This window comes from Pseudorca crassidens, chromosome 12 (assembly GCF_039906515.1).
Source record: "Pseudorca crassidens isolate mPseCra1 chromosome 12, mPseCra1.hap1, whole genome shotgun sequence".
Classification (NCBI taxonomy): Eukaryota; Metazoa; Chordata; class Mammalia; order Artiodactyla; family Delphinidae; genus Pseudorca; species Pseudorca crassidens.
In genome coordinates this window covers 65,935,887-65,953,820 of record NC_090307.1, presented here as the reverse complement: position 1 = coordinate 65,953,820, position 17,934 = coordinate 65,935,887, and the positions used below count along the sequence as shown (strand labels likewise).

General features: G+C 52.8%; 3 protein-coding genes and 1 non-coding gene across 5 annotated transcripts in view; 3 read left to right on the top strand and 1 right to left on the bottom strand.

Annotated features, from left to right (window-relative positions):
• P2RX6 (purinergic receptor P2X 6) overlaps window positions 1–13,428 on the top strand; it is a 33,265-nt gene extending 19,837 nt beyond the window's left edge. The window contains exons 15-16 of the mRNA XM_067699985.1: window positions 22–11,240; window positions 12,295–13,428. Coding sequence (XP_067556086.1) covers window positions 22–105 — 84 coding nt within the window. The 3' untranslated portion in view covers window positions 106–11,240; window positions 12,295–13,428. The remainder of the gene's footprint in view (window positions 1–21; window positions 11,241–12,294) is intronic.
• On the bottom strand, window positions 2,502–5,428 carry SLC7A4 (solute carrier family 7 member 4). 2 transcript variants are annotated; one of them, XM_067699975.1, is made up of 4 exons: window positions 4,206–5,426; window positions 3,153–3,793; window positions 2,789–2,897; window positions 2,502–2,685 (listed from the first exon to the last, which is right to left on the bottom strand). In XM_067699975.1, exons 1-4 carry the CDS (start codon window positions 5,377–5,379, stop codon window positions 2,513–2,515), a joined length of 2,097 nt encoding a protein of 698 aa, XP_067556076.1. In that variant the 5' UTR covers window positions 5,380–5,426; the 3' UTR covers window positions 2,502–2,512. The 2 variants fall into 2 exon arrangements, with proteins under 2 accessions (XP_067556076.1, XP_067556075.1); XM_067699974.1 differs by having other exon boundaries at window positions 2,502–2,897; window positions 4,206–5,428.
• Window positions 11,103–17,934, top strand: part of LOC137203560 (tubulin alpha-3 chain-like) — a 19,491-nt gene continuing 12,659 nt past the window's right edge. The window contains exon 1 of the mRNA XM_067699984.1: window positions 11,103–11,240. The gene's annotated coding sequence lies outside the window, so the exon portion shown is untranslated. The remainder of the gene's footprint in view (window positions 11,241–17,934) is intronic.
• Window positions 14,712–14,784, top strand: TRNAG-CCC (transfer RNA glycine (anticodon CCC)). The gene has a single exon. It is a non-coding gene; the product is annotated as a tRNA-Gly (tRNA).

Genomic DNA, 17,934 nt, shown 5'->3' with positions numbered 1-17,934 from the left:
ACCTGCTGTCCTTATCTGCAGGCAAAAGCTCCAAAGGTGACCGCCAGCCCTGAGCAGACAAAACCAGCATCTGCACCCCTGCATCTGGCTGCCCAGGCTCCTTAGAGGGGCCCCAGCGCCTGTCCCAACGGCCAGGGCTGCTACCAGGAGCTGGACACCAAAGCCTTGGCCCTGGCGCCTGCTTGGTGGCCCATTCCTGAGGCCTGTTCCCTGCTGTCAGGGGTCGGGGCTGGGAAGGGAGGGGCCTTGCCTTGGGAACCTCATGGATGGAGCCCCAGCAGGACCAGGGCAGGGAGTGGGAGAATTCCATCCTTCAACTCCCAGGCACACTGTCCCTACCCTGACTCTGGCCTCGGCAGGGTACTGCCCAGGGAGCAGCAGAAGCTACTATTGCACAGAGACCTGCAGCGGAACATGTCCCAGGCGCTGGTCACAAGGGCTCCAGCTGTGTCTGGAGAACTCTCTCCCAGCTCTGTCACCAGGGCTTCCAGCAGCGGCTCACTCACCAGTGGTCAGCACAGACCCTCCACTGGCTGTGCAGGCTCTAGCCCTCTCCCCTGGCAGCACCCCCATTGTAGGTAGAGCCCCCACCCTCTCAGCGCCGTTCCAGGGTCTGTGCTGCCGTAGTCTAGGGCAGGGTAGAAAGAGGTCTGACAAGAGGGCTGGCTGTCTCTGCTGTTCTGGTGCTGGGTACCTGGGGCTTGTCCCCACCCAGTTTGGGGGGGTCATCCATGGAATTCAGACTGGGGCAGGCAGATGATCCAACCCACTAGGACCTGGCAATGGCGCATGCACCAGCCCTTCCCGGTGGCAGCCCTCAGACTGTGGAGGGCTGGGATTGGGAGAAGAGGATGGAGAAGCTGAGTTGGTGGTCATTGGGTCCTTTGGGACTGTCTGTGTGCTCCTTGGTGACACCCAGCTCAACCTCCTGGAACTGTGGGGGTGGGGAGAATGTATATCTGGAATTCACTGCTACCCAAGGTCACACACCTAAGAACCAGCCCGAGGCAACTGCTCGAAGGAGGCCCTGTCCTTCGCTTCGGGTGGAGCCCAGTGGCCAGAAGGAATGCCCCAAACAAATTCCAGAGGCCCCGGCAGGCTGGCCTGGATCTGGCAGTGACGTCCTCACAGGGTGTGAGTCCTGCCCGCTGGAGAACTCCCCATGCGCCAGGGAGCCTACAGCTGGGAGGGAGGGACTGGCTGCAGGGGTCTGACCCTGTCTTGGCCCCAGGGGAGCGGCAGGGGTTTGGGAGTGCCCACCTGGGAGGCGAGGGGCTGCTTTCTCATGGGGCCCGGTGACTAGGCATTCTGGCCGCTTGCCGGGGCAGTGACATGGGCCAGCTGGGGAGGGCAGGGTTGGGGTTCAGGCTGGGCTAGCATCTGGAACCATCTGGCATCTGGAGCCTCAGCAAAGCCTTGGGGTCCCTGATGCCTCGCAATCCCCAGAGCAGTGTCTCTGGGGAGGCAGGCCACAAAGGTCAGGGTGAGAGAACATGGCCCTGAGATCTTTACCGGGGTGGGGTCCCATGTATGGGGCCCAAAGAAAGCTGATGTATGGCTTCAGGGTCCAGGAGTAAAGCCTGTCGACAGCAGCTTCCTGCGTGCTCCTTACAGGCAGAGACGGGAGCTAGTGGTGCCTGTGGTGGGCACAGCATCACCTGGGAGACGAGTGGGCAGTGCAGGGTGGGCCTGGGGACCCCACCCCAAGGACCAGGGGGGCTGGAAGGCACTTGGGGCAGGTTCAGGCTCTTGCGCACGCATCCCCTGGGGCAGCTGGAGAGCAGCACCAGGGTCTGAGCTTGGAAACAGCTGCTGCCTCAGTCTGCACACAGTGCGCACCCCAGGGTAGCCGCGCGGGCACGTGGATATATGCTTGAAGCTGTGTGTGTGCCTCTGCCTCCCTAGGCAGGCCTCAGGCACATGCCATGCTCTGGAGAAACCAAGGGGACCCCGAACTCTGCTGCCCTTTCTAGGTGGCCTCCTTGGGGCCCGGGCACTTCTGTCTGGACCCATCCCCCAGAGGAGGGGAGCCTGACACTGCCCCTCTTGTACCTAGTGCATATGGGTGTATGTATAGTGCCTTCTGAGCAGGGCAGAGGGCACTGGCCTGAGTGTCCTCGACTAAGGGCTGTCCCAGGGCTGGCATCTCCCCCTTGCAGAACTTCTGCACCTTTGCTTTGCACTGGGGACAATCGCGTGGTTCCTGGGGGCAGGTGAGGACTCAGTGCCGCAAAGAACAATGGACACGACACAGGCCACATGGCTGGCTAAGCAGTTATTATCATGGATTCCTGAGGCTGGGGCTTCTTCCCGACCCGCCCTACCCCACCTGCCCAGGTTGCTGGAGTTGGACATAAACTGGAAGGCACTGCACAAAGAGTCCACCACACCAGCGCTGGCCACACTGGCTCCAAAGACTCAAAGCTCAGCCCCTGAACTACAGTCCGAAGGAACCCCCTAGCGTGGGCAGGCCCGCAAACCGGAGCTGCCTTGGATGGAGGGCAGGTAGCTCTCATGGACTGCTGGGCTCCTGGGCTGGCACCTGGCTGGGGGGCTGCACAACCTGCACTGTCTCCTCCAGGCTGCCGCTAGAGAAAACCACATAGCGTGTGATGGTCAGCCCCGGCAGCTCCCGCTGGTTCTCCTTGCTGTGCCAGATGCCATAGCCGAAATATACCAAGAGTCCTGCAGGGGTGGCGCGAGCATGAATGGCAGGTCTCAGCCCTGCTCGCCCTCCTCACCCTCCTCCTGCAGCCGGCCCAGGACACCAGCCTGGCCCCCCACTCACCAATCAGCAGCCAGATGGAGAAGCGCACCCAGGTCAGGTAGCTCAGCTTCAGCATGAGGCAGATGTTGAGGAGAATGCTCAAGGCTGGAATCAGGGGCACCATGGGGATCTGAAGGGGCAAGGGTAGGGCTGGGCTGGGCTGCAGGGGAGGCTGCTGGCCCAGGGCCCAACTGCTCTAGAGGCCTCAGAGCCTTTCTCTGCCTCTGGAGATTCTGGAGACCAGGGCCCGCTCACAGACACAGGTGGATGTGCATGCTGCCTCCCCAGCCTGTGAGCCGTGGTCATCCCGCTGCAGTGGAGGATGCAGGGGAGAAGGGAGCTGGTGGGCTGACAGCAAGTGGGTGTTGGGAGTGGAGAGAGGTACCTGGAAGGTGTCCTGCTGGCGTTGCTGCTGGTGGGCCCCCAGGACGAGGAGACTGAGCAGAAACATGATGCTGCAGAGCAGAAGCAGCAGGATGTAGCCCCAGCGAGGGAGGTGCAGGGCTGAGTCCCCGAAGATCAGCACACAGCCCAGGGTGATGGCTGAGGCCACCAGGACGCAGATCGCTGAAGCCACGGCCACTCCAGGGCTGCACCTATCCAGGAAGCCCAAGTAGGGCCTCAGGGCTGGCCGCAGCTGCCCAGGCTCGGGGGCTGGGACCTGCTCGGTGCCCACCAGCTCTATGTGGTCTGAGAAGGAATTGTACTCCTTGGCCGCAGGGCGGGGGCTGGCTGGGCTTGGGGAAATGGACAGAGGGGCCTTCTGGAATCGCAGCACGATAATGCTGATGGCCACGAAGGTGTAGGCCAGCAGTGTGCCAATGGACAGGAACTGGACCAATGCCTCGAGGTCCAGCAGCAGCGCCACCAAAACCGTGAGAACCCCGAACACCAGGATGCCTACCAGAGGCACCTGTGTCCGGGGGTGCACGTAGGCAAATGCCTGGAAGAATAGCCCGTCGACGGCCATGGCGTAGATGATGCGGGGAAGGCAGAAGAGACCGTTGAGCAGGACAGTGGTCATGGCTGCAGCAGAGGGCGGGGGCTGGTCAGCATGGCACATAGACACCCCACGGGCCACGGCTGGGGCACCTCGGGAGCATGCGCACGAGTCTGTCTGGGTTCTCAGAGTGAGCCTGAGTGCCTATAGGGTGCAGGATTGTCACTACCCCAACCCAGGAGTGGGACACCTCAGTTTAGGTCACAGGCCACTGGGGAATCTGGTGAAGGCTGAGTACCTCTGTCCAGGAAAGGACACAGAAGCACACGCCCAGACCGACATACCATGTACAACAGGGAGTGGGTTGAGTAGGTCTCTGCCAACAAGCCTGGGTGGAGTCTAATAAGTAGCCCGTTCCCGGGTCCATTATACAACTGGTAAAACTGAGGCCCAACTGGAGATGTGTTCCCCGGGAGGCCAGGGCAGGACCCCACTTACCGCAGATGGAGCCAGTCGCCACGAGGTAGCCAGCCCAGCTGTAGCCCCGCTGGTAGAAGGCGTCAGCGAGCGCTGAATTAGGGTCCAGGCTGTGCCAGGGCACCATGAGGGTGAGCACCGTGGAGACCAGGATGTAGGCGCTGGCTGCGAGGCCAAGCGAGATGGCAATGGCCAGGGGCACGGCTCGCTTCGGGTTCCGGGCCTCCTCACTAGAGGCGGCAATAACGTCAAAGCCCACGAAGGCATAGAAGCAGGTCGCGGTGCCGGACATGATACCGGAGAAGCCGAAGGGTGCAAAGCCGCCCTCCTCCTTGCCCCAGTTGTGTGAGCGGGCGAGGACAAACCCCAGGATGATGATGAAGAGGATGACGACCATGCTGATGGCAGATAAGGTGTGGTTGAGCCAGGAGGAGACACGGGCTCCGCAGGAGACGAAGGTGGAGGCCAAAAGTAGGATGCCGGCAGCCAGGAAGTCAGGATATCTGGCCAGGAGGGGCACCTGCCAGATGCCCACATGGGCCTCGGTGAAGTTGCGGATGTGGTGGTCGAACATGGCGTCCAGGTAGCCGCTCCAGGCGCGGGCCACAGCAGCACCAGCTATGACGTACTCGAGCACCAGGTTCCAGCCGATGAGGAAGGCCCACAGCTCGCCCATGGACACATAGGTGAACAGGTAGGCAGAGCCTGTGCGGGGCACGCGTGCCCCAAACTCAGCGTAACACAGGGCCGCCAGCAGGGAGGCCACGGCGGCCACAGTGAAGGACACGATCACGGCCGGGCCGGTTATCTCCTTGGCCACGGTACCGGTGAGCACATAGAGGCCCGAGCCCACCATGGCCCCCACTCCCAGCAGGGTCAGGTCCAGCGCGGACAGGCAGCGCTGCAGCGATGTCTCCATGGTGGCCTCCTCCAGCGGCTTCAGCCGTTTCAGCTTCTGGCAGAAGCGCACCAGGCCGGCAGTGCTGGGCAGTCCTGAAGCCATTGCAGGCAGCTGAGAGGAGCACCAAGCCAGCTGCTGGCACCTACCAGGGCCAGAGGGGAGTGACAGGCTGCCCAGCCTTCCGTCCTCCCTCTGATCCCACCCAGGGGTAGTGAGCCGCTTAACACTGGCCTGCCAGAGGGCAGGGCTGGGACAGGGGTGGGTGGGAGGCCCTCTCCGCCTCAGGGGCTCCATGGTGGAGCCGAATCTGGGCCTGTTGGTGGGGGTGGGGGTGGACCCTGAGGGTGAGAAGGGGGCAGCCCCAGGGAGCATGGCTGGGAACCAAGCCCCTGTGATCTGGGATCCCAGAGCGAGGGGGAAACCCGAGGCTTCCCGGGAGCTGGGCCAGGCCTCCAGGACGCGGAACAGGAGCGGAGCTGCAGCCCTGGGCGTAGCCCAGGCGGCCACCTGGCCCCAGACATCGCGGTTCCCCCCTTCCCCGCCCCGCTGGACTGGAGGAACAGCGCACCTGACGCGAGCCGAGCCGGGGAGCCCTGGGCGTGGCGCCGGATCCCTGGGCTCGGCGCTGCACTGCCGGCCCCAACATGCCGCCGCCGCCCCTGGAGCCAGTTTCGCCTCACCCTGTCCCCAGGTACCTGAGCCTTCGCCTCCTCCTGGGCCTGAAACTGTTTCCGCTGGACTCTGCGACCCACCTACTGTTGCCACCGCCGCTGCCGTCGCTGCCGCTCTGCACGCTGAGCCTGCCCCGCCTGCGGGTGAGGTCAATGCGCAGAGCCCGCCCCAACCCCCAGGGCGCCAGACCCAGCACCGGGCCCCACCTCGCTGTCACAAACACCCAGGTAGCCCACCCCCTCTTAACTCACCAGGTCCTAGGGATACCCTATCATTGTGTCTGCTTCACAGATAAGGAAGCCCAAGCCACCAGAGTGGCCTCGCAGCCAGGTGCAGGTTAAGGTCCAGGTCTGGGGGTGGGGGTCTGGAGCCCACACGCGTTCCACTGGGGCAGACACCCTCTTTGATCCCTCCTCCCCACATGTGCATTCCACCCCGCTAGGCACCATCCAGCCACCCCCAACTCCGGGGGTGTGGGGGCGCAGAAGTCAGGCAGGCCCTGGTAAGCTGAGGGTAGAGGTCTGGCTGAGAGGCTCTGGACAGTCCTGACCTCCCCCGCACAGTGGGATGGCAGGAAGCCACCTCACACATTGACGAAGGAGTGCCTGGCTTCAGGAATGTCCTGTGAATTGGCAGAATGCACACTGGCTGTTCTGAGCTTCTTGTTACAGACAATGTCCCCAAAGGAGGCAGCAGCCTCCTGGAGACAACGCACAGCCCTCTAGCCCAGGATGCCCCTCAGGCCCCTCCTAGCCAAGGAGCACCTGCGTCAGGCCAGGAGGACCCTGGGGGACCCCACAGCAGCCCCCCACTCATGGATGTCAGTGAGAGGCACAGTGTACTGAGCACCTACACCATGCTTAGCCCTACATCATGGACAGTCCCCGCGTCCCATCACATGACATGTTTATGACAAGGCATGTTTATTCCTGGGACTGAGGGGTCTTTGTCCTGCCACTTCTTTGAAAATGAAAAGGTGGGTGTGACAGGGTGTTTACTTGTTCACAGCAGAATGATGACAATCCATCCAAGCAAACCAAAACCAAAATGGATAGCCTTTTCTCCCAGAACTTTGTACGTGTTTTCAGGTTTATATGTGGTTTGTGGAATAGGATTTTAAGGGCACCTGCCACCTGTCTGCTTCAGTGGGCTCGTGACAGGATGGTGGACTCCCTGGTAAGATGGTGCCACTTGGAGCACTCTGCCTTAGCCAGCCCCCTTGCTCCCTTCTGTTATTTGGCTGATAATGTCTTGAGGAACTTCTCAGATGGGGTCCCACTTCCTGCAGGGAAGATGTCCCTCTCGCTTTTCTCCCATGTGGCCTCAACAGAACTGAGCAGGTGTTCCTTGTTCTGAAATGCCTCCACAAAAATCCAGAAAAATGCATTTCAAGCCAAGAGGGTTGGGCAGTTTTGTAACAGGAGGTCCCGAGACGCCTTACTGATGACCCCTTGAGAGGTGGTGTGCAGTGCTTCATGGCCCTGACTTTGTATCTACCCAGAGAAACACTCTTACCATAGGCACTAACACCCAATGGATATTTGAGGCCAAGCACAATTGACGCAGTGAACTAAACTTCCAAGGGTATGGCTGGGACCCCTGTGAGCAAGCGGTTACACAGAGGAGCACCAGGAGGATGCAGAGAAAATAAAGCCCAAAAAATAAAGGAAGAAGAAGGAGGGAACACTTCCCAACTCGTTCTACAAGACCAGGATTATCCTGACACCAAACCCAACAAAGACATCACAAGAAAAGTACAGATCAATATCCCTTAAGAATATAGATGAGGGGCTTCCCTGGTGGCACAGTGGTTAAGAATCTGCCTGCCAATGCAGGGGACATGGGTTTGATCCCTGGCCCGGGAAGATCCCACATGCTGTGGAGCAGATAAGCCCGTACGCCATAACTACTGAGCGTGTGCTCTAGAGCCCATGTTCTGCAACAAGAGAAGCCATGATAATGAGAAGCCCGTGCACCGCATGAAGAGTAGCCCCCACTTGCCTCAACTAGAGAAAGCCCATGAGCAGCAACGAAGACCCAACACAGCCAAAAATAAAAATAAAAAAATAAACTTATTAAAAAGAATATAGATGGGAATTCCCTGGCCATCCAGTGGTTAGGACTTTGTGCTTCCTGCAGGGGGCATGTGTTCGATCCCTGGTCGGGGAACTAAGGTTTCGCATGCTGTGGGCTTGGTCAAAAAACAAAGAGAGAGAGAGAATATAGATGCAGAATTTATCAACAAAATACTAGCAAATCGAATCCAGGAAAGTATAAAAAGGAGCAAGTGAGATTTATCCCAGGAATGCAAAATTGATTTAACATATGAAAATCAATCAACGTAGGGACTTCCCTGGTGGCACAGTGGACAAGACTCCGTGCTCCCAATGCAGGGAGCCTGGGTTCAATCCCTGGTCAGGGAACTAGATCCCACATGTATGCCGCAACTAAGAGTTCACATGCCACAACTAGGGAGCCCGGGAGGTTCAACTAAGACCTGGTGCAACCAAATAAATAAATAAATAAATAAATAAAATCAATCAATGTAATACACCATACTAATAAAGGACGAAAACCACATGATCATCTCAACAGACAGAAAAAATATTTACCAAACTAGGAATCGAAGGACTGTCCTCAACCTGATAAAGACCATCTACGAAAAACCTTCAGCTGCTATACTTAATGGTGAAAGACTGAAAGCGTCCCCTTCCCATCAGGAACATAAGGATGCCCGCTCTCTCTTGTATTGAATGTTGAATACCACTTGTATTCAACATTTTACTGGAGGTTCTAGCCATGACAATTCAGTGAGAAAATGAAATAAAAGGAATCCAGATAGGAAGAAGGAAAACTGTTTCTAGTCACAGATGACATGACCCTATGTATAGAAAATCCTAAAGAATTCACATACACACAAATATTACGACTAATAATCAAGTTTAGCAAAGGTACAGGATTGAAGATTGATATAAAAGAATCAATTACAGGGACTTCCCTGGTGGTACAGTGGTTAAGAATCTGCCTGCCAATGCAGGAGACGCAGGTTCCATCCCTGGTCTGGGAAAATCCCACATGCCACAGAGCAACTAAGTCCATGCGCCACAACTACTGAGCCTGCGCTATAGCGCCTGCGAGCCACAACTACTGAGCCCATGTGCCACAATTACTGAAGCCTGCGTGCCTAGAGCCCATGCTCTGCAATGAGAGAAGCCACCACAATGAGAAGCCGCGCCCTGCAACGAAGAGTAGCCCCCGCTCACTGCAACCAGAGAAAGCCCGCGCACAGCAACAAAGACCCGACACAGCCATAAATAAATAAATAAATAAATAAAAATCATTTACATTTCTATACATTAGCAATGAACTATTCAGAAATGAAATTAAGAAAACAATTCTGCTTACATAGCATCAAAAAGAATAAATTTATTTTTAAACATACTTAGAATAAATTTAACAAAAGAAATGCAAGACTTGCACATGGAAATGTACTAAACATCATTGAAAAAAATTAAGACCTAAACAAGTGGAAACACAACCCATGTTCATGGACTAGAAGACTTCATATGGTTAAGATGGCAGTATATTCCCCAGATTGGTCTGCATATTCAGTGCAATCCCTATCAAGATCCCAACTGCCTATTTTGCAGACGTTATCAAGCTGATCCTAAAGATGATATGGAGATGCAAGGGACCCAGAATAGCCAAAACAATTTTGAAAATGAACAAAGTTGGAGGACTCACACTTCTTTATTTCTAAACTGACTACAAAGCTACAGTCATCAAGACAGTGTGTTACAGGGACTTCCCTGGTGGCCCAGTGGCTAAGACTCTACATTCCCAATGAAGGTGGCCTGGGTTCAATCCCTGGTCACGGAACTAGATCCCACATGCCACAACTAAAGATTCTGCATGCTGGGACCAAGAGATCCCGCATGCCACAACGAAGATCCTGCACGCGGCAATGGAGATCCCGTGTGTTGCAACTAAGACCCGGTACAGCCAAATAAGTAAATATTAAAACAAAAAAAGTGTGTTATTGAAATAAGGATAGACACATAGATCAGTGAAATAGAATTGAGAGTCCAAAAATATGTCCAGTTAACTATTTTTTAAATAAATTTATTTATTTTATTTATTTATTTTTGGCTGCATTGGGTCTTCATTGTGGTGCGCGGGCTTCTCATTGCGGTGGCTTCTCATTGCAGAGCACAGGCTCTAGGCACACAGGCTTCAGTAATTGTGGCACCCGGGCTCAGTAGTTGTGGCTTGTGGGCTCTAGAGCGCAGGCTCAGTAGTTGTGGTGCACGGACTTAGTTGCTCTGTGGCATGTGGGATCTTCCCGGACCAGGGCTCGAACCCGTGTCCCCTGCATTGGCAGGTGGATTTTTTTGTTTTGTTTTGTTTTGCGGTACGCGGGCCTCTCACTGTTGTGGCCTCTCCCATTGCGGAGCACAGGCTCCGGATGCGCAGGCTCAGCAGCCATGGCTCACGGGCCCAGCCGCTCCACTGCATGTGGGATCTTCCCAGACCAGGGCACGAACCCGTGTTCCCTGCATCGGCAGGCGGACCCTCAACCACTGCACCACCAGGGAAGCCCTGGCAGGTGAATTCTTAACCACTGAGCCACCAGGGAAGCCCTGTCCAGTTAACTTTTAAAATTTTATAGCCAATTTAAATTTATGGCCAGTTTATGGCCTTTTGATTTAAAAAATAGACTTTATTTTTTAGAGCTGTTTTAAGTTTGCAGGAAAATTAAACAAAAGGTAGAGTTCCCACATACCCCCGCCCCTACACATGCACAGCCTTCTCCACTATCAACATCCTCCGCCACATTGGTACACTGGGTGTAATTGATGAACCTACATTGACACATTATTATCACCTCCAGTCCACAGTTTACTTCAGGGTTCACTCTCGGTCATGTACATGCTATGGGTTTTGAAGAATGTATAATGAAACATATACACCGTTACAGTATCGTGCAGAATTGTTTCTGCACTGTAAAAATCCTCCGTGCGTCACCTATTCATCCCTCCTTCCCCACTAACCTCTGGCAACCACTGATCTTTTTATTGGCTCCACAGTTTTGCCTCTTCCAGAATGTCATGCAGTTGGAATCATACAGTATGTAACCTTTTCAGATTGGCTTTTTTCACTTAGTATTATGAGTTTATGAGTTTAAGGTTGTCTTATGTCCTTTGTTTTTTTTTTTTGGTCATATGTCTTTTCATGGCTTGATAGCTCATTTCTTTTTAGTGCTGAGTAATATTCCTTGTCTGGATGTACAACAGTTTATTTACCCATTCACCTACTGAAGGACATTTTTTTTTTTTTTTTTTTGGCCTTGCTGAGCGGCTTGTGGGATTTTAGTTCCCCAACCAGAGATTGAACTGAGGCCCTCGGCAGTGAGAGTGTGGAGTCCTAACCACTGGACCACCAGGGAATTCCCCTGAAGGACATTTTGGTTGCTTCCAAGTTTGGTAAGTATGAATAAAGCTGCTGTAAACATCCATGTGCAGGTTTTTGTGTGGAAGTAAGTTTTCAACTCTTTTGGGTGAATACCAAGGAGTGTGATCACTGAATCATATGATAAGAATATGTTTAGTTTTGTGAAAAATCAAACTGTCTTCCAAAGTAGCCCACCAGAATGTTCTGTGTTCCCACCAGCACTGACTGAGAGTTCCTGTTGCTCCACATCCTCACCAGCATTTGTTGTTGTCAATGTATTGGATTTTGGCCATTCTAATAGGTGTGTTGTGGTATCTCACTGTTGTTTTAATTTGCAATTCTCTAAGGACATATGATGTTGAACATCTTTTGATATTCTTATTTGCCATTTGTATATCTTCTTTGGTGAGGTGTCTGTTCAGATCTTTTGCCCATTTTTAATTGCGTTGTTGGTTTTATTTTTTTTTAACTTATTTATTTTATTTTTGGCTGTGTTGGGTCTTTGTTGCTGCGCACGGGCTTTTCTCTGGTTGCGGTGAATGGGGCTACTCTTCGTTGTGGTGCACAGTCTTCTCATTGTGGTGGCTTCTCTTGTTGTGGAGCACAGGCTCTACACGCGAGGGCTTCAGTAGTTGTGGCACACGGGCTCTAGAGTGTAGGCTCAGTAGTTTTGGTGCACGGGCTTAGTTGCTCTGTGGAATGTGGGATCTTCCCAGACCAGGGCTTGAACCTGTGTCCCCTGCATTGGCAGGCGGATTCTTTTTTTTTTTTTTGCGGTACGCGGGCCTCTCACTGTTGTGGCCTCTCCCGTCGCGGAGCACAGGCTCTGGACGCGCAGGCTCAGCGGCCATGGCTCACGGGCCCAGCTGCTCTGCGGGAAGTGGGATCTTCCCAGACCAGGGCACGAACCCATGTCCCCTGCATCGGCAGGCAGACTCTCAACCACTGCACCACCAGGGAAGCCCATGGCAGGCGGATTCTTAACCACTGTACCACCAAGGAAGCCCTGGTTTTCTTATTGTTGAGTTTTAAGTGTTCTTTGTATATTTTTGGGTAACAGTCGTTTATCAGATATGTCTTTTGCAGATATTTTCTCCTAGTCTGTGGCTTGTCTTCTTATTCTCCTGATGACCAGTCGATTTTTGACAAGAGTGCCAAAACGACTCAATGGGGCAAAGAATAGTCTGGAACAGGGTATCCTCATGCAAATAAATGAAGTTGGACCCCTACCTCACATGACATACAAAAATTAACTCAAAATTGACCAAAGACCTAAATGTAAGAGCTGAAACTATAAAAATGCTGTTGGGACTTTGTTAAATTAACATTTGTTAAGTGGAGCCCTGAGGGTGTTGGGTAAGGAATCTCTGATCAACAAAAGACCAGGAAGGAATTGAGAGAGAAGTTTGTTACAGGTTCTGGAAGAAGTACACCATACACTGTGAGGGGCCACACCAGGAGGCTAAGGCATAGTGCAGGCAGAAAGCATGGCAGGACCTGGGGGACAGGCTTTTATTAGGGTCTGCAGGTAGAGTGCTTTGGGGTTTCCAGGCTGAGTCTGGATTGGTCAGTTCAAAGCAAAAAGAGTGGGGTTCTGGCAAGCTTATCTGAGGATCACACAAGGGGCCATTCCTGGGAGGTGGGAGAGAATGCTTATCAGGAGGACAATTGAGGAATTCATATCAGGAACTTACATTATTTACCTGTGAGTCTGTAGGCTGTTATCTAGGGCATGCACTCTTGGGAGGGGTTAATATCAGTTCAAGACCCCAGCAGGCTGCGTGGCCACACAAAATGGGTCCCAAGACAACAATGTTATCTAGTAGTTTAGCTAAACTCTAAACAACCTCTTACAAGAAAACATAGGAGTAACTCTTTGTGACTGTAGATTAGGCAATGGTTTTGTAGGCAGGTAGGGTAGGAGGTCCCTGAAGGAAGAGAACCAGACATAATTTCTTGACATAACCAGATTAACTGGAACCTAAGGAATGACGGTGTTGACTTTTTCTGACCCTCGTGATCCAATCAGCTAGAGCCTGGACTCTGTCAACCTTTGCCACAATTCTAGGCTGAATTCTCCTCTGCTCAAGCCCCTTCACGAACATGTATGCACCCTCAGCTTAAGTCATCCTCAATTTTGCTGGTCAGAGAGACTCTGCTTTGGGAAATAACCCTGGTGTTCTCCTTACTTGCTGCAAGTAATAAATCCTTCCTTCTCCAGCTCCTTGACTTGGTGTTGTCTTTTGTTAGATACCCACCAAGGGGCGAATGCAGTTTTCAGGTAACGGCTTCACAAACATGACACCCAAAGTTCAAGCAACCTAAGAAAAATATAGATGAGTTGGAATTCATCAAAATTAAAAACTGGGGACTTCCCTGGGGTCCAGCTAAGACTCAGCGCTTCCACTGCAGGGGGCGCAGGTTTGATCCCTGGTTGGGGAACTAAGATCCCGCATGCTGCACAGTGCAGCCAAAAAAAAAAATAAATAAAAACAAAATAAAAAACTTTTGTGTTCAATGGATACCACCAAGAAAGTTAAAAGAGGGAATTCCCTGGTGGTCCAGTGGTTAGGACTCGGCGCTTTCACTGCTGTGGCCACGGCTCAATCCCTGGTCAGGGAACTAAGATCCTGCAAGCTGCGTGGCTCAGCCAAAAAAAAAGAAGAAAAAAAAAAAAAAAAAGGAAAAGATTAAAATCCACAGAACAGGAAAAATTTTGCAAATCATATATCTGATAAGGGGATTGTATCTAGAATATATAAAGAACTCTCACAACTCAACAACAAAATGATAAATAGCCCAATTTAAAAATGCACAAAGGATCTGAATAGACATTTCTTCAAAGAAGACATACAAATGTCCAATAAGCACATGGAAAGATTCTTAACATCATTAGTCTTTAGGGAAATGCAAACCAAAACCACAGTGCGATGCATCCCCTAGGATGGCTGTTGTCAAAAAGTCAGATAATAATAAGTGTTGAAGATAATGTGGAATAATTGGAACCCTCGTACACTGCTGGTAGGAATGGTAAGTTGGTGCAGCTGCTTTGGAAAACCACTGGCCAGTGGTTAAGACTCCGCGTTTCCAATGCAGGCAGCACGGGTCAGGGTAGGATCCCACGTGTCCCGCAGTGCAGCCAAAAAAAAAAAAGAATAAAGTGGTGATACCACCCAAATAAATCTTGAAAACATTATGCTAAGTGAAAGAAGCCAGTTACAAAAGACCAAATGTTGTCTGATTTTATTTGTATGAATAGGCAAATCTATAGAGACAAAGAGTAGATTAATGGTTTCCAGAGGGTTGGGGGGTGGGGTATGGGAAGTGACTGCTAACAGGTACAGGGTTTCTTTCTGGGGTGATTAAATGTTCTGAAATTAGATAGTGGTGATGGTTGCACAATTACGTGGATACAAAAAAAAACCACGGAACTGTACATTTTAAGCTGGTGAGTATTATGGTATGTGAATCAAGTTGTCATAAAAATAAAAGATTAAAGGACTTCCCTGGTGGTCCAGTGGTTAAGACTCTGCACTCCCAATGCAGGGGGCCCGGGTTCGATCCCTGGTCAGGGAACTAGATCCCGCATGCCGCAACTAAAGATCCTGCATGCCGCAATGAAGATCCCGCGTGCCACAACCAAGACCTGGTGCTGCCAAATAAATAAATAAAAATAATAAATATTTAAAAACTAAATAAATAAAAGATAAAGCACCAAACTGTTTGCAAGAAAGAATTCCAGGGACAGGAAGGGCTGAGTGGCCAGAGAGAGATGAAGCCTCTGGTTGGTACACAGAGGAACAGACTAAGAAGTTGGGAGACCATTGTTTTCCCCTAAACTGGCCCCTTCTGCATTGCTTGACTCAGGTAAAGGCCATTACTCTCCCAACTACTCTTAGTCACTGAGACTATGTACCTACCACATGTGACTCAGATGTCCCTACGTCCTTTTGCCTCCTGGAGCTCCCCTTTCTGTTAGCATCCGAACGACGTGGCTCAAATAGCTCCTTTATCTCAGGTATCCAGGCCCTCCCCAGCTTCCAGGAGCTTTTTTGGGGGGAAGCGGTTGAGGCAAAAGAAATCTTACATTTTTCCCATGTCATCGCTATCTTTTCCTCCACTCTTGTCCGTCTCCTGCAGCTTTTGTCCTCTCTTGTCTACATGCTAGCAGCCCCCTCCCCCAGTCTGCTATTCTCCCCAGGGCCAAATTTAGCCCAAATTCCACCGTTCAAAGTCCACCAGCATGTTGTTGCATATTACCTTTACAAAATGACCCCCATTACTCCTCACCATGAGCTGGTTTCCCAGCTCTTCCTTCTTTTTTTTTCTTTTTTCTTTTTGGCTGAACCTCTCAGCTTGCGGATCTTAGTTCCCAGACCAGGGATAGAACCCATGTCCCCTGCAATGGAAGCATGGAGTCCTAGCCACCGGACCCCCAGGTGGTGGTCTCTCTTCCTTCTTTATGTCCCCCGTCCCTGGCAATGACAGTCATGTCTGTCCCCACCCGTTCCAGTCCTTACCAGGGGTGCATTCTCTCCCCAATTTCCTGTCGGCCCCTCTGCCCAAGGCTGACCCCGGTTCCTTGCACCGATCCTGTTGGACCTCCCTGGGAAGAGGAGGGCTTCTGGTTTTCCCTAGCTAGCTGCCCAACCCTTCTAACGCCCTGACCGCACTCTGAAATCTGCCAGAGCAAGGGAGGAGTGGAGCTGAAGTTAGTCCCACTGAATCCATGGTGGTGGTGTGTGTTGCTTAAACCCAGACCGTTTGATCTGCTACTATGTACATTACCCCAGGCCTCTGTTGACCTAGCAGTGGTAGGCAGGGTAAGAAATCTGCATTTTGCATCTAAATGCATTTTGCATTTTAAAATTTGTTTACTTTAAATTAGCATATAATGTATGTTTATAAATTATTATAAGTAATTTGTATTTATTTATATTCTCTTTATTTAACCCCTTTTTGGTCCTCCCTTCTCCACGAAGATTCCAGCTCATTCAGGTTGTGCTTAGAAGAGCCAAGAAGGGGCTCTTCTCTGTGGTGTAAACACAGATTCTCTCATGAACCAGCAGCAGGAGTGGGGGGATCTTGGGAAGGTGGTGAACTGAGGATATCAGTCCCCCTTCCGGGAACCTGGGAATTTCTGTGTCCTTTCGCCAAGGTCTGTGGGTGCGTAGTTCTCTGGCCTCCTGCAATAACCACCTGTGGAGTCTCCTGCCCCATCCTCCCCCTAAAAATGGTCAAGCCAACCCGCCTCTGCTGCCAGCTGGCTCCCCACCCCCCCAAAAGCCAGGCCCCCCGGTCTGGCTGAGTTCAGCCATCTTCTTTACTGCCATTCTCGGACCTCCCTGTCCCCCGCCTGCCTTGCCCACCCACCCTGCTTGGCTGCTTGTAAAACTCGCGATACTTTGAGACCCACGCATTAGTCCCATTTCCTGAAGGCGGAACTACCCTCCTCAGCTTCACAGCACCTCCTTCCGGGAGTCTATCATGTGGTTGCCACAACGTGCTCTGGCGCGAGTCGGGGGTACTGAGGTCTGCACCAGTAACAGGCTGCTAACCGAATAGTCTTTCCAGGTATCTGCCAAGTCCGCAAAGCCCGTAAGTCCCGTTACCAGCCCTGTCCCTTCTCACACCCCGGGCAGCTCTGCAGGAAGACCGCATTTTACAGACAAACTATGGAGCCTCCCTCACCCGCAGCGACCAGGTGTCAGCCCGCAGCTTCCAGCCAATGCAGCACGAGACCTTCCGGTCGCCTTTTCCCGCCCAAAGTGATGACCAATCAAAAGCGAGTTCGCCCGTTAAGGAAACGGCCAATTGCCATTGGGGTCCTGGCCTGGGGTCCGCTCCCAAAGTGGTCGGAGCCAATGGCAGTTGCGCGGCTGGCGAGCCAATCAGGACACAGCGTGTGGTGCGGCGGGTCGGCAGTTGGGCGCGTGGCGTCGGACTGAGAGGAAGTTGGATTGTAGTGAAGCCAGGTGGTGCCGCCATGGTACGGAGCGGAGGGGCCTGGGGGACGGGCCAGGACGGACGGCAGGACCGTGGGGGACGGGCCTGGATGGGCAGCAGGACCTTGGGGGACGGCCCTGGACCGACGGTGGGGCCTTGGGGGACGGCCCTGGACCGACGGTGGGGCCTTGGGGAACGGGCCTGAACTGGCGGTGGGGCCTTGGGGGATGGGCCTGGACCTGCTGAGGGGCCCCGGGGACAGGCCTCGACGGGCGGAGGGGCCTGGGGGATGGGCCCAGGTGGCGCGGGAGTGTCCGGAATGTGCATGTCAGGGGCAGGCACGGGGTCACTCTGCAGATGCAGTAAGCAGCCCCTGCCCTCGATCTTCCAGACTCTTCCTTCTCGAGGCAACGGTCCAGGGTTGCTCTTGAGCTCTGTCATTTGTCTCAGCTGTGCTGTGAGCTCACGAGGGCACTTACAGAAATAGGCCTTTAAATAAGAGTGAGAGAAGACTGTATATGCTGAAAAAGTTGCTTCCTCCATTAGATAGGGTTGTGAGTTGTTTGGCCGCTCCACGTGGCATGCAGCATCTTGGTTCCCCCACCAGGGATTGAACCCGTGCCCCTTGCATTGAGAACTCAAGAGTCTTAACCACTGGACTGGAAGGGAATTCCCCCTCCCTTCCTCTCTTTTTTTTAAGCAAAACTAAGCAAACAGGAATAGGTAGGCTTATATCCCCCCTTTTTCGCGCCTTGTTTTTTCATTGTGCAAACAGTCCGG

Coding starts and splice junctions, on each gene's coding strand:
- SLC7A4 (XM_067699974.1), bottom strand. CDS start 5,379: ATGGAGCCCCTGAGGCGGAGAGGGCCTCCCACCCACCCCTGTCCCAGC. Junction 3,794..4,205: donor GGCGACTGGCTCCATCTGCG/GTAAGTGGGGTC, acceptor CCTCTGCTGCAG/CCATGACCACTGTCCTGCTC. Junction 2,898..3,152: donor GCCAGCAGGACACCTTCCAG/GTACCTCTCTCC, acceptor TTGCCCCTTCAG/ATCCCCATGGTGCCCCTGAT.